This window comes from Zalophus californianus, chromosome 9 (genome assembly GCF_009762305.2).
Source record: "Zalophus californianus isolate mZalCal1 chromosome 9, mZalCal1.pri.v2, whole genome shotgun sequence".
Taxonomy (NCBI): domain Eukaryota; kingdom Metazoa; phylum Chordata; class Mammalia; order Carnivora; family Otariidae; genus Zalophus; species Zalophus californianus.
This window is the reverse complement of record NC_045603.1, coordinates 61,606,270-61,619,655: the sequence shown is the minus strand read 5'-3', so window position 1 is coordinate 61,619,655 and position 13,386 is coordinate 61,606,270. Positions and strand designations below refer to the sequence as shown.

At 51.2% G+C, this 13,386-nt stretch overlaps 1 protein-coding gene across 1 annotated transcript; it reads left to right on the top strand.

Annotated features, from left to right (window-relative positions):
• The first annotated feature begins 1,644 nt into the window (after positions 1–1,644).
• On the top strand, positions 1,645–11,773 carry LOC113922343 (keratin, type II cuticular Hb5-like). Its single transcript, XM_035729240.1, has 7 exons — positions 1,645–2,067; positions 4,746–4,954; positions 6,350–6,410; positions 7,007–7,102; positions 7,780–7,944; positions 8,184–8,309; positions 11,549–11,773. Exons 1-7 carry the CDS (start codon positions 1,645–1,647, stop codon positions 11,771–11,773), a joined length of 1,305 nt encoding a protein of 434 aa, XP_035585133.1.
• The last annotated feature ends 1,613 nt before the right edge of the window (positions 11,774–13,386 follow it).

Sequence of the window (13,386 nt, the reverse complement as noted above, 5' to 3'; positions counted from 1 at the left end):
GCTCTGTCCTCCAGGTGTGGGAACAGGGGCCTCTTCTCAGACCGGTGCTCCTGGGGCGGGTCCTGCTCCCTCTGCATCCATCTTTATGCTCCCCACATAGAGTGCGATTCTATCCTCTGTGTTCTCCTGCTGTGAGGTGTGCATGCGTGCATGAGAGAGAGAGAGAGAGCGAGTGAGTGAGCAGAAAAACCCTCCCCATTCTCTCTTGTTCTGTGTGGCTCTTTCTTACGCCCCCTCCCCAAGCCTGTTCCCCCAAGAGGGACTTCTGGAAGACCATTCCTTGTTCTTGTCTTCATAGGCGCAGATTCTCTGTAACGACAGCTCTACTCAGAGGACTGGATTGCTGGAGGCTTAGGCATCATTATAGTCGGGGCTGCAGGCAGTGGTTTTCTCCCCCCGGGGCCCATCTTCATCCTGCCCTTCCCGGGTGTGACATCAGGGTGGGAGGCTGAGGGTGAGGCACCCTGGCCGAGAGCTTGGTTTGGCAGAGGATCTCAGGAACCAGGCAATCTCTCTGGCTGCCAGGCCTGCGCACTGGCTGTCCTGGTACCCCCGCTTCTATTCTCTCTGCCATGTCCCATCATCTTCTAGGCCCTGCCTCAGGGCTCACCTCCTTTGCGACATTCCACCTGCCATGAGTGGCCCTCCTGGGAAAGCCAAGAGCATCCCCTTTACCTGATCAGTCGTCTTTCTTTCTCTTGCCCTGGATCTTTCCTGCCTCTGTCTGGTGTCCCCAGGAGACCCACGTTCTTCAAGGGCAAGCTCTGCCCAGCTCTGTTTCCCTCGGCATCTAGATTAGGGCCTTGTTCCGGTGGGACCTCAGCACTTGACTGTGAATGAAGGCACCTGCTCGGGGGCACAGCTCCTGGGCCTGACACACAGTGGAGGGGTCAATCAGTATCTGTGGCCTAGATGAAGACGCTCTCCAGATACTGGTCCTTCCTTCCTGTGCCCAGTCTATTCAATTCCAGCAATGCTTCCTGCAGACCTAATATGTGTTGGTTGCCGTGAAGGCTACGAAAGTAGACAAGGTGTGCTTTCTGCACCAAGGGGCCTGTACCATCCCCAGTGACTTGACTCTGAGACAGAATGTAGGAAATGCAGTAACAGGGGAGGCTGGAAGAGTTCACCCTGCATGTGCTCACCCTGGAAAGATGAGCCAGGCATCCTTGTGGCCTTGCGGCCTCACAGAGGGAAACGTGTAATCTGCCTGGGAGGACAGGCCCGTCGACCTTATGGGACATGGGACCCTTGGCATCTCAGGGATGGGCCGGCCCAAGCCCCCACTTGCCCGTGTGGGATAATGATGGCAGGTGGACTCACAGGGTGGGAGGGGAATTAGGGGCTGAAGAGCCGTGTCTAGGCCTGTGGGACCGAAAAGACAGCAGGGGACAGGTTTATTGTGATGTGGGGTCTCCTCCACATGCTTATTAAAGGAGACAAGTTTCAGCTTTGCTTCTCGGTCTGCCTAGCGGGAGATTCCCACGCTCATAAATGGCATTAATAACTTTCTCCTGCCTTTTATGTTGTTGGGAGGCCTGTTGTCTGCCCCATAAAAGGCAGGGGCACTGACAGGTCTCCAGCCTGAGAGCTGCACGCTTCCGGCCTCTCCACCTTGCCCACGCTGCCCTGCACGGCTGAGGCATGGCCAGCCGTTCCTACCGCTTCGGCTCCGGCGTCGGAGTCAGGAACTTCAGCTCCTGCTCTGCGGTTCTGCCCAAGCCCTCGGCCCATAGCTGTGTCGGTGCCCTGAGCTCCCGCGGGGGCAATCCTGGGGGGCCCGGCCACAGGCACCTTGGGGGCTTCGGCAGCCGGAGCCTGTGTGCTGTGGGGTCCCCGCGCATGGCGGTGAGTTGTGGATGGCCCCTGCGCAGCGGGGGCAGCTTTGGCTACCGCTCCGGCGGCGTGTGCGGGCCCAGCCCGCCCTGCATCACCAGCGTGTCGGTCAACGAGAGCCTCCTCACGCCCCTCAACCTGGAGATCGACCCCAATGCGCAGTGCGTGAAGCACGAGGAGAAGGAGCAGATCAAGTGCCTGAACAATAAGTTCGCTGCCTTCATCGACAAGGTGGGTCTGCGGGCTGCTCCCTAGGGCTGTGGCCACAGGAACGGGCCAGGGACTTGGGAACCAGTGACGAGCTGGGTTCATGTTCTCTGAGTCCCAGGCCTGCTACTCATCAGCACATGGCCTTGAGAACATGACTGAATTGGGCTCTTGGTTTTCAGGTGTTACCAGCAGAGTCAAATGCAATCAGCAATGGGTGTGAAGCCACCAGACAGAACAGGGCGTTGATTGCTGCTTCTTCCCTGCCCAGCAAGAGCTGAGAGCGTGTCCGTGGCCCCATCTTCTGGATCTCAGCCACCACACAGTGGCAGGGGCAGGGGAATGGGCATGTCTGCTAGGCTGGTGTCTGACCCCACTCCTAGAGGAGATGCCACCACCATCCCCAGGGTGGAGAGGGGAACCAGGATGAGGAAGGGCCAGACGCTCCTCTCTTGCTCCTTCCACTGGGGACAGAGTGTGAGTTCCCAGGACTTCCGCTGGGGGCGCCCTCCCCACCCAATACTGACACAGATTAAAGACAGTGACTGGAGAAACTCCAGGGGAAGGCCCAAGAGGGGCTGTTGAATTGTACTTTGCTGATGTTGCAGTCTCTAAACCCGCCTTCTGGTTGGATGCAGAGCTCTGCTTTTCTCTGACTCAGTGGTGCCCCATCTGAGAGCCTTTCTGAGGGAGGACAGCCACTGAAGTCCAGGGGAGGAAAGGCTCATCTTCCAGGGCTGAATGGTATGCATATCTACACCCAGGGACTTTGGATGCACACAGGGTCACGGTGTGTGGGAGCTTTGCTCTCAGACAAATGCCACCATCAGGAATAAGCATCTCTGCAAGCGACGGTGCCATACATCTATTCTTAACATGCTGCTGGCTCTTCCCTGCCATCAGCTCATTGTGCAAGCTGTTCATTTCACAAGGACATGCACCAAGTGGGGGGGTTGAAATCCAGCCCATGCTCTGTTCACCCGGCTGTGCGCCCCAGCAGGAGCCTGTGTCTGCCTGGAGCGGTCCCTTTGTCTAATTTGCTCGAAAGCACAGTGAGGGCCCTGAACGTGCAAGGACCTTTGCACGCAGCCTTCTGGGCAGCACCCAGCTATGCAGTCTCTGTTGTGGGCGGTCAGTTCCGGTCTGAGGAGCGAGACTCAGACTGCCACCCCAGGCTGGCTTTCCCTCCCTTGGGGTGGCCGGCAGCACCCCCACCTCCTTGGAATCAGCTCCGGGTGTGCAAAGTGTATTGCCCAGGTGGGTTTAAGCCAGCATAGTGGGCAAGCCCGAGAGTGGGCCTGCATGGGGCAACCCAGGGCAGATGCCTTTGGTTAATTAGGGTTTGGTTTCTTTTCCCACAATGGTGGCCAATTGAGGGCTGCTTTCTACCAGGCTTGTGCTCCCAGAAGATTAGGGCTTGGGAGGAGATCACCTAGTGCAGGGCTGGCAAGGGCACGGGGCCTGGCAGGACCCGAATGAAGCTAAGCTGAGACACATGCCGGTTGGAGGGGCAGCTGCTGTGACTCACCACCAGACCCAGGCCCGGCATCGCCCAAGCCTCTTGTTTGTCAAGGTCACAGAGATCCAGATTCTTGCCTGAAATTACTCAATTACTAAATGTTGGCAATGAATTTGATTTCTGTAAAACAGTTTGCTGGCCAAATAAAACCTGCCCACCGGGCAGAAAGAGCCTGGGGCCTGCCCGTGTACACTTGCTGAGGTTCTGCCGCTGCCTCAGTTTATCGTGAGGCTCAGAGAGAAGGAGGCACTGGGGCCTGGTTAGCGGCAGGGTCAGGGAGTGGGAAGTCTCCTAACTCCTGGTCTAGGGCCTCCGAGCTGGGCTCTCACGCCCCAGGATCAGAGGGAGGGAGAGCATGGTGGGTGCATTTTTAAATCACTGCCATAAAAATGCCCGCAAGCCAAGTGGCTTAAAAGAACACGAATTTATTATCTCGTGAGGCCAACATCAAGGTGTCCGCCCTAGGGGAGGCCTGTTTTCAGGGACTTGCAGGGTTTTGGCAGAATTGAGTTCCGTGGGATTGTAGGACCGAGGTCCCTGTTCCCTTGCTGGTTCACTGCCAGAGCTTGTTCTCAGTTTCTAGAGGCCACTGGCATTCCTAGACTCAGGCCCTTCCTCCCTCCACCTCCAAAGCCGGTGATCGTGGTGCAGGCCGTGTCAGGTTCTGAGTGTCCTCCACCTCCTCCTTCTGTGCCCCTCTCCACTCTTCTGCCTTCCTCATCCATTTTAAAGGGCCCATTTGATCCCATGGCGCCATCTGGATAATTCCAGATCTCCTGGTCTTCAGTGCCATGAGCTAAATTCCACCTGCAGGGGCCCTTTTGCCATGTAACACAACCTATTCCCAGGTTCCAAAGATTAGGATGTGACCGTCTTTGGGGGGCCACTTTTGCACCCCCCCCACATGGCCTGGGGTGTTTTTGTAGGATGGATGTTATTTCATTCTTGCAGAGTAAACACATCACAAATATTGTGCTCTACGGGGAGGTGGGGATAGGGTGAGGGAACACGACTGGGGGAACATTTGTGACCTGCACTTTCAGGCTTTGCCAAATGATTTGGCCTTTGGGGGAAGGTCAAGCTGTTGTAGGTCAGGGGCCCTCCCCAAGGGCAGAGAAGGCTCTGGGTTCCTGGGCTCCTCTCTGGGCTCCCCCTGAGTCTTTTCCCTCCCCCTGGGCGGCAGGTGCGCTTCCTGGAGCAGCAGAACAAGCTGCTGGAGACCAAGTGGCAGTTCTACCAGAAACGCAAGTGCTGCGAGAGCAACCTGGAGCCCCTGTTCCAAGGCTACCTTGAGACGCTGAGGCGGGAGGCCGAGTGCGTGGAGGCCGACAGCGGGAGGCTGGCCTCGGAGCTCAACCACGTGCAGGAAGTGATGGAAGGCTACAAGAAGAAGTGAGTGCGGTCCGGCCAGGAGGTAGTTATGGGTGTGGGGCAGGTCTTGGCTGGGTCTACCCAACTCTCCAGGAGGCGGAGATCCATGAAGGTCAGGGTCATTCCAGGCTATTGCTCAGATGGTTCTGTTTTCTCAGCCTGCTCCATCTGGTCTCAGCTCCCAGCTCTTGTGGGCCCCATCCTGGGGAGATGGAGAGGAATGATGAAACAGGAGGGTAGAGATCACTGGGCTGGAGGGAAGAACTTGGGAGCAGTCAGCGCTAGGATGGGCGGAAAGGAAAGGTCCCTGGGGAGATATCTCAAAGATGATCCGGCCGATCCCCTTCAAGGTATCTGATGAGTTCGGATAATTCTTTTATTTACTCTGTAGATAAATCGCCAGGCTCTTGTTCTGCAAGGCTCTGCAATTCAAAGACCCATGTAAATCTTTCCTTTTAACCTGACTTGTTTGGTTTGGCCATTACCTAGTTTAAACTCACCAGGTCACTGCTAATTTGCTCCTCTTCACCCGGTAGATATGGACAGAGAGAAGGGCGATTCTGACATAATCAGTCCTGGTAATATTAACTGGAAGTAACTGGAGTTCTGATCTTGGAAGATCAGGTTTTCCCATCCAGATGGGCCCAGTGATGGGCTTACACTTTCCTTGAGGGGATGCAAATGCCGACACAATTCTGTTTGCAGGCGGCAAGGTCTGTCTCCCAGTGTAGGAGGTGTGAGGGCCAGTAATTACACAGCCCAGAGTTTATAGCAGCCCAAATTACTCTGTCATTAAAAAGTTGTGGAAAGTGTGCTTTGAGAACTCTGGTTCTCCCGCCGGATGGGCAGGGCCGCTTCAGGAATGACCTCATGCGCAGGAGTAAGAGAATGTGCAGGGTCGTGGAGGAGGGGGGTGGAAATGTCCCCCAGCAGTCTGGGCACAGTGTGGGGTGCTTCCAGGATGTCAAGTCCTTGGATGTTGGGGGAGGGGAAGAGAACGTCATGGGGATGGCTTCATGGAGCTTTATGTTTTGTACAATTTTCGGGTTGAAAGGCTCCCCCCCACCCCCCAGCGGAGCATCTGTCTTTCATTCATCCCACAAATATGTCCAGAGAAACTTCCTGCACACCAAGCAATTTAACCCAAGATGCAGAGAGGTGCAATGACTTGCCTGAGTTTTGCAGCAGTTTTAGTCCAAGCTTAGATCAGAAACCAGGGACTTGAGCTCCATGACCAGTGTCCTTTTGGTGGGTTCTTTGGGACTGAAAAATAGAAGTCCAAAGAGGCCAAGCCTCTTCTCCCAAGGCATGCAGCAAATGAAGGATAGAACCAAGGAGTCTTGAAAACCTAGGGCTCTCTGGCCGGCCCAAAGCCCTCCTCCTCAAGGGCCTCTCCACCTGTGTGTCTCTCCTCAGGTATGAAGAGGAGGTGGCCCTCAGGACCACAGCCGAGAATGAGTTTGTGGTGCTGAAGAAGGTGAGTGACTCTTCCCACATGGGAGGAATGAAATCTTGGCTGCTGGGGGCCTCTGAGACTCGCCAAGATGTGTCTAGTCGTGGTGGCCAGGCGCTCGAGTCCACTGACAGATGGAGGCCAGTTGGTCAGCAGTGTCCCTATGAGAGTGAAATTGATTTCCAAGTGGCCATGGGAGTTAAGCAGGGAGTCTACAGAGAGCTGGACAGCAGCACCATGAGGTCTCACGCCTGAGAGTCAGCTGCTTGGGTGGTGCCTGACCTGTGTGCCAAGGACGACCTGCTGGGGCATGCACTCATGGTTCTGTGGCCACCACATGGTCACGCTCCATGGGCCAGTCTGGCTCAGTGGTAGCAGTCTGCCATTTTAGGCTGTGATTTTAGGCTACCCTCTTCAGAAAGATCTCCAATTCTGGAGGAATCAGAAAAAAGTCTGTAAGGGGTCAGAATTCTCTTAACTCCCTATTCCTAGGTGGTCCCACAGATGTTTCTGTGATAGAGAAGAGTGGGCCAGAACATGGCCTCAGGGCCCCCTATAGAGTGCAGAGGTCCAGGGGCACTGAGTGACCCTGTTATCCCTTCCTCGTGTGCGTTCACCAGGACATAGACTGTGCCTACCTGCGCAAGGCTGACTTGGAGGCGAATGTGGAGGCGCTGAGGGAGGAGATGTGTTTCCTGCAGGCCCTCTACGAGGAGGTGAGTTTCTTCCCATCTCCAGAAGAGCAAGTGACGGAGGGGAGGGCGGAAGCTTTTTGGATTGTGGCTTGTCTTGGGCCCTTGGCTCTGGAGAGGGTTGTCCATCCCTAACTCTTCTAGGGCCTAAACACCTCTCCTTCTGTGACCAGAGGAGATTTTCTCTTGCTCAGGCCTCCTTGCAAAATGGAAATGGGTGATGTCCTTCCTTTAAAATGATTTGAAAGACTAGGATTCATTGCCTGTCTACACAGTATAACATGAAGTGGAGATTTGCGAATATAGGTATGGCTATATAGAGATAATAATATCTTATTAATTCCGGTAGTGTGAAAACTTAATTAGAAAAGCCAGGAATGTGAATCTGTCCATTATCTGGTTGATTACATTTATACAGATAGCTAGAGCTGGTCTGGATTGTTGGGGCCCCAGGTGGAGTGATCCCCTTTGTCTCTATCCCTAGAAATCTGCTTCTGTTGATCCAGGCTTTAATGGAATTCCACCTTACTCACTGCCTTGAGGCCATGGTCCAAATTCCAGCCCTTTTCTCTTAAAATTCCCCTCTGAAATTTTCCAGTTTATTTCCTGAAGCTACAGGTGGGGACTGTTTTTTTTTACCCATAGCGATGGGAATCGGAGAGGGATTTGGAGCTGAGGGCCCTGGTTGCTGTCTCCTACAGGAAATCTACCTTCTTCAGTCACAAATCTCGGACACCTCGGTGGTGGTCAAGATGGACAATAGCCGGGAACTCAACATGGACTCGGTTGTGGCCGAGATCAAGGCTCAGTATGACGATGTTGCCAGCCGCAGCCGGGCCGAGGCTGAGTCCTGGTACCAAACCAAGGTGAACCGGAGGGCCGGGCTGCACACTGGGCGGGGAGGATAGCCAGAACCCAGAGCTTCCCTGGGACAGGTGCCCCTGCACTGAGAGGGGCTACAGCACAGGCCCAAGCAGAGCAGGTGTAGGAAGTGGGACCGTGGCTGAAGAACAGTGGGCTGGCTCTCTACAGTGACAACCCAGAACCCCCTCCAACAATGTCACAACCACTGGCTGTTTCTCAATGTTGGTCCCCCAACCCACAGTGCGAGGAGATGAAAGCCACAGTGAGCCAGCAGGGTGAGAACCTTCGCAGAACCAAGGATGTGCTCAACGAGCTGAACCGCCTGATCCAGAGGCTGACAGCGGAAATGGAGAATGCCAAGCAGCAGGTCAGGGGGCGCTGAGACCTCACCCGGTGCACCTGCCGCTTCTGATCTGCTCTCTGCTTTCCTCCTACCTGGACGGGCAGCTGCTATCTTTGGAGAGGCTTAGATTTTAACCACCTGCACCTGAAGTTTGCACAAAACATTTTAGGGGGAGGATAGGTCTGTCTACCTTCTCTGAATTCTGCTGTTATTTCCCTTCCTATCCCTTCACTGTTTCTCTCCTTCTAACATACCTTAGGTAACGTGGTCTAGGGCAGGTTGTGTCCTGCTGTCTCTCTCCCCGCCTCTCTGGATGGACTTGAGGTGCACAGACCTGAACTGATCCCACGGCACTCTGTTCAAAGTGCACACTACCACCGTCTGTGCATCTCTGCAATTGAGCGTGTTCTTCCCTTCATCTTTATTCCGTTCTCCTCCATCCCCAGACTTATTCTCATGCAGCTAATATACGTCCCTCTTCCATACATATATTTGCATACATACATACATATGTATCCTTTAAAATAAATTTATATAAACTTCTTAGTGTTTTAAATTTACATAATGACATTACACCATAACTCTCATCTGATTCTTCCCATAGCCCGTTCAAAGTCTTTGAAATCCATGCATGTTGCTCTAAATGATCTGTTTCATCTTTTCTATGCTATCGAATGCATTAATATTCATAAACCAGAGTTTCCTGTCCATTTCCCTATGGATGGCCACTCCGTTTGCCTCCAAGTCTTTGCTACTACAACCAGCTGTATCATGAACATTTTTAATATATTTTTACACATGTATACATGTTTCCATGTATATCTACATGAGCGATGTCTTGAAGGTATAAAGCAAGAAATGGAAATGTTGAGTTGTAGGATATTCACTGAATTACTTCCCATAAGAACCCTCAGAACTCTGTGCCGGCACACAGTCCCACCATAGACAGGTGGGGGCTTCTGCTTAAACTCACTTACTATCAGACTCCAGTACTTGTGGTTTTAGTAGGTGTGAACCAGCAACAAGTTGTTTTTTAAATTTTCATTTCTCTGGTTAACTAGTGATGTCGAATGTCTCCTCATAGGCTTACTTACTCATCTGCATTTCCCATTCTAAGCACTGCCTATTCCTATCATCTGCCCATTTTTGTATGGTGATTCCTGTCTTTTTTCTTGACTATTTGCAGGAGATCTTTGTCCATTCTGTCTAGACTGTAATCCTTTGTCAGTTCTGCATGTTGTAGTTCATCTCCTCTCAGGCTGTCACTGGTCTGTTTGCTTTCCTGAACAGAAATCTTTAACCTGGATGTGGCCACACCCATCAGCTCGTCCCTTAATGGTTTATACTTACGAAGGTTTGAGGTCACAGAGGTATCCTCTTGCATTCTTGTCTTCGACTAGTTTTATAGTTTTACCTCTCACATTTAGGTCTTTAACCTGTCTGAACTTTATTTTTTGTATATACAAAGAGTAAGGTTTAAGCTAATTTGTTTCTACAGATAGTAAGAAAATATATCATGTAATGCGTTCCTTACCCACTGGTTTGTGATACGACCTCTGTCCTGATAGTGAGTTCTCACACACCCGCGGCTCAATTTCTATCCTCTCCCTTCTGTGTCGTGGTTCTCAAACACTGTGTAAGATGTATCCCAATCAACTTATTGCTATTCATAGCTGAGGTGATAAAATATGGGTATGGTCCTGGAAGTGAAATTAGAGAAGATTGGAAGTTATCCTCGCTTGCATGCTAATACGCTTTTAAAAATATTTATTTCATTGTGGTAAGAACTGTTAATATGAGATCTACCCTCATAATGCATTTTTTTAAGGGTACAAGACATGGTTGTTGACAGTGTGGTACAGTGGATCTCTAGAGCTTATTCATCTTACTTGACTGAGTCTTTATGACTATTGATTAGTAACTCCATATTTTCCCTCCTTCCGGCCCCTGGCAGCCACTGTCCCACTGTTTGATTCTATAAATTTGACTCTTTTATTTTAATTTTAAATTTTTAAAAATTTGACTATTTCAGGTATTTCATATAAGTGGACTCAGGTAGTTTGTCTTTCTGTATCTGGCTTATTACACTTAGCAAAATGTATTCAAGATTCATCCATGTTGTGGTATATTGCAGAATTTCCTTTTTTTTTTTTTAGAAGTCTGAATAGCATTCCACTGTATGTTTATACCATGTTTTCTTTATCTGTTCATCTGTAGATAGACACTTAGGTTGTTTCCATGTCTTGGCTGGGGTGAATAGTGCTGCAATGAACATGGGAGTGTTAATATCTCTTTGAGATCCTGATTTTAATTTTTTTGGATAAATACTCAGAAGTGGGATTGCCGGATCATAGGGTAGTTCTATTTTTAATTTTTTGAGGACCCTCCACACTGTTTTCCATAGCAGCTGCACCGTTTTATATTCCCACCAACAGTTTGCAGGGGGTTCAATTTCTCCACATCCTTGCTAACACTTAGCTTGTTTTTTTGATAATAGCCAACCAGGCAGGTGTGAGGTGATTCTCATTGTGGTGTTGATTTTCATTTCCTTGGAGATGAGTGATGCTGAGTATCTTCGCATGTACCTGTGGGCCATTTATATGTCTTCTTCGGAGAAATATCTCTTTAAGTTCTTAGCCCATTTTGAAAATCAGATTATTAAGGGTTTTGTTTTTGCTATTGAGTTGTAGGAGTTCCTTCTGCTTTAAGTGGGGCAGAAGGGAGGAGCTACAGTTAGTATGTTGGGTGTTTACGTGGGGAATTCTTCCAGTATGCTGATCTCAGTGGGTCAGAGAATGGAACCCTCTACAGTGGCCTATGAAAACCTGGGCTTGGCACTAATTACTGGTAGCTTAGGGCAAGTCACAGCTTCTCTGAGTCTCATTTTCTTCATCTGCATAATGGGAATAACCATGCCTGTTCTCACAAGCTCACAGAGTAACCGGAGGCAGATAAGGTAGCATCTGTGAAAGTGTCTTGTAAACTAACAACGGTAAACAAACGTAAGATAATATCACTACTTATTACCCGCCCTGTCCCAGTGCTAACATTCCCTCCCTCTAACGGCTCACCAGGGACTTGGGTTTTACAATAAAGTGGTACAAAAATGGAGGAAGAAAGCTCCAAAGGGCCATTGTATCCCGGCTTAGTTCATTTGCAAGTTGACCATTTTGAATGGGGTTGATCGAGGCCATGGGGGACCCACCAGCGTTCCCGCAGCCTGCACCCCCCTCAAACTCCTTTCTTCCTCTCCTCTCTGACAGCGCTGCAAGCTGGAGGGTGCCGTGGCAGAGGCGGAACAGCAGGGCGAGGCGGCCCTCAGGGACGCCAAGTGCAAGCTGGCGGGGCTGGAGGAGGCCCTGCAGAAGGCCAAGCAGGACATGGCCTGCCTGCTCAGGGAGTACCAGGAGGTGATGAACTCCAAGCTGGGCCTGGACGTGGAGATCGCCACTTACCGCAAGCTGCTGGAGGGCGAGGAGAGCCGGTGAGGATGGGGCTCAGGGTCACTTCACATCCCTACCCAGGGCTTGAAGACTGTCTCGCTTGACTATAATCCTCCAGGCAGAGAGCATTCAAACCCAGAAAGACTCCAGAGAGACTCTAGAAATCATGGAGTCCAACCATTTCCCCATTTTCAGACAGGGAAACTGAGGCCTAGAGAGGGGAAGGAACTTGTTCAAGGTCACAGCTACACTTACATCACACCAATCTCCTGGTTAGGGTTCCAGTGATCTTTGCCCTCCTACACTGCCCCTCTGGTGGCACCTCAGGCTTGTTCCAGGACAACTGCTTTACCCCGTTGGCTGAAAGGATGTTTCTGCAATCACATCTCAGTGGGTTGCAAAAGCTGGAATCATTCAGAAGATTTGTAAAAGGCCATTTGATTTGGAGTGCACAGACAAGGAGCCCCGTAGTTCCATGTTGAGGACCAGCAAATGGAGATGAGCTGCTCAGCGTCCTTGCTTAGCAGGGAAAGACAGGGCTGGACATAAATCCATCCTCCAGGGGACCAGGGTTAGTGTCCCAGGGAGGCTGTTGGGGGCTTCTCAGAGGAGGAGGTAGAAGAGCTGAGGGGGTGGGAAAGGGACAGGAGACATCAGGCTCTGCTGATAGTTTGAGCCAAGAATCGGGGCAGTGAAGTCAGCAAGGGAAGGAGCAATGTGGATTTACACCTGGGGTAGTGGTGGGGCCCCTAGCCTAGAGGTGGCCGCATCATTACTGCCTCCTAGCTGGGTCCTGTCACAGAGGAGCAGGCTAGAGTGGGGGGAGTAGAATATAAAGGTTAATTAAGATCACAGGCTGGGAGCCAAACCACCTGGGCTCAAATCCCAGCTTTACCACTTTCAACTCTGAAACCTGATGCCGCAGCCTCCTAATCTGTAAAACAGATAATCATAAAACCCACCACTTTAGGCTGTTGCAAGGATTAAGTGAGTTAATGTGCATAGTAAGCACAAGTAGGAGCAGGTTACAATCAGAGTAAGAATCTGTCTATCCAGGGTGGCCAGGCAGGGCTGTACTGCGGAGAGGCTCCTTATTAACCAGGTTAGCTTTAGAAATCTGACGTGTGTGGCACCCAAGGCAGCCGGCCATGCTGCTGGATTTGTGCTGTGCTTGACCAAAGCAGGTAAACTTTTCTGTCCATGTCCTCAGGCCACCAGAGTCTACCTCCTTCTTTGTACACTTAGCCTCAACCCGCCCATCTACCCATCTACATTCAGTGAGGCACTGGGCATTTGCGCCATGAAACTTACTTTCATTGTAATCATTATCATCATTAGCGTATTAATAACTCCACCATATAATGAATGAGGCACTGTCTCCAACACAGGAGATTTTATTTTATTTTTTAAAGATTTAATTTATTTATTTGACAGAGAGAGACACAATGAGAGAGGGAACACAAGCAGGGGGGAGTGGGAGAGGGAGAAGCAGGCTTCCCGCAGAGGAGGGAGCCCGATGCGGGGCTCGATCCCAGGAGCCTGGGATCATGACCCGAGCAGAAGGCAGACATTTAACGACAGCCATCCAGGCGCCCCAACACATGAGATTTTAAAAGATGGTTTAGTGTATGGCATCTTGCATATTGTGTCCATTGACC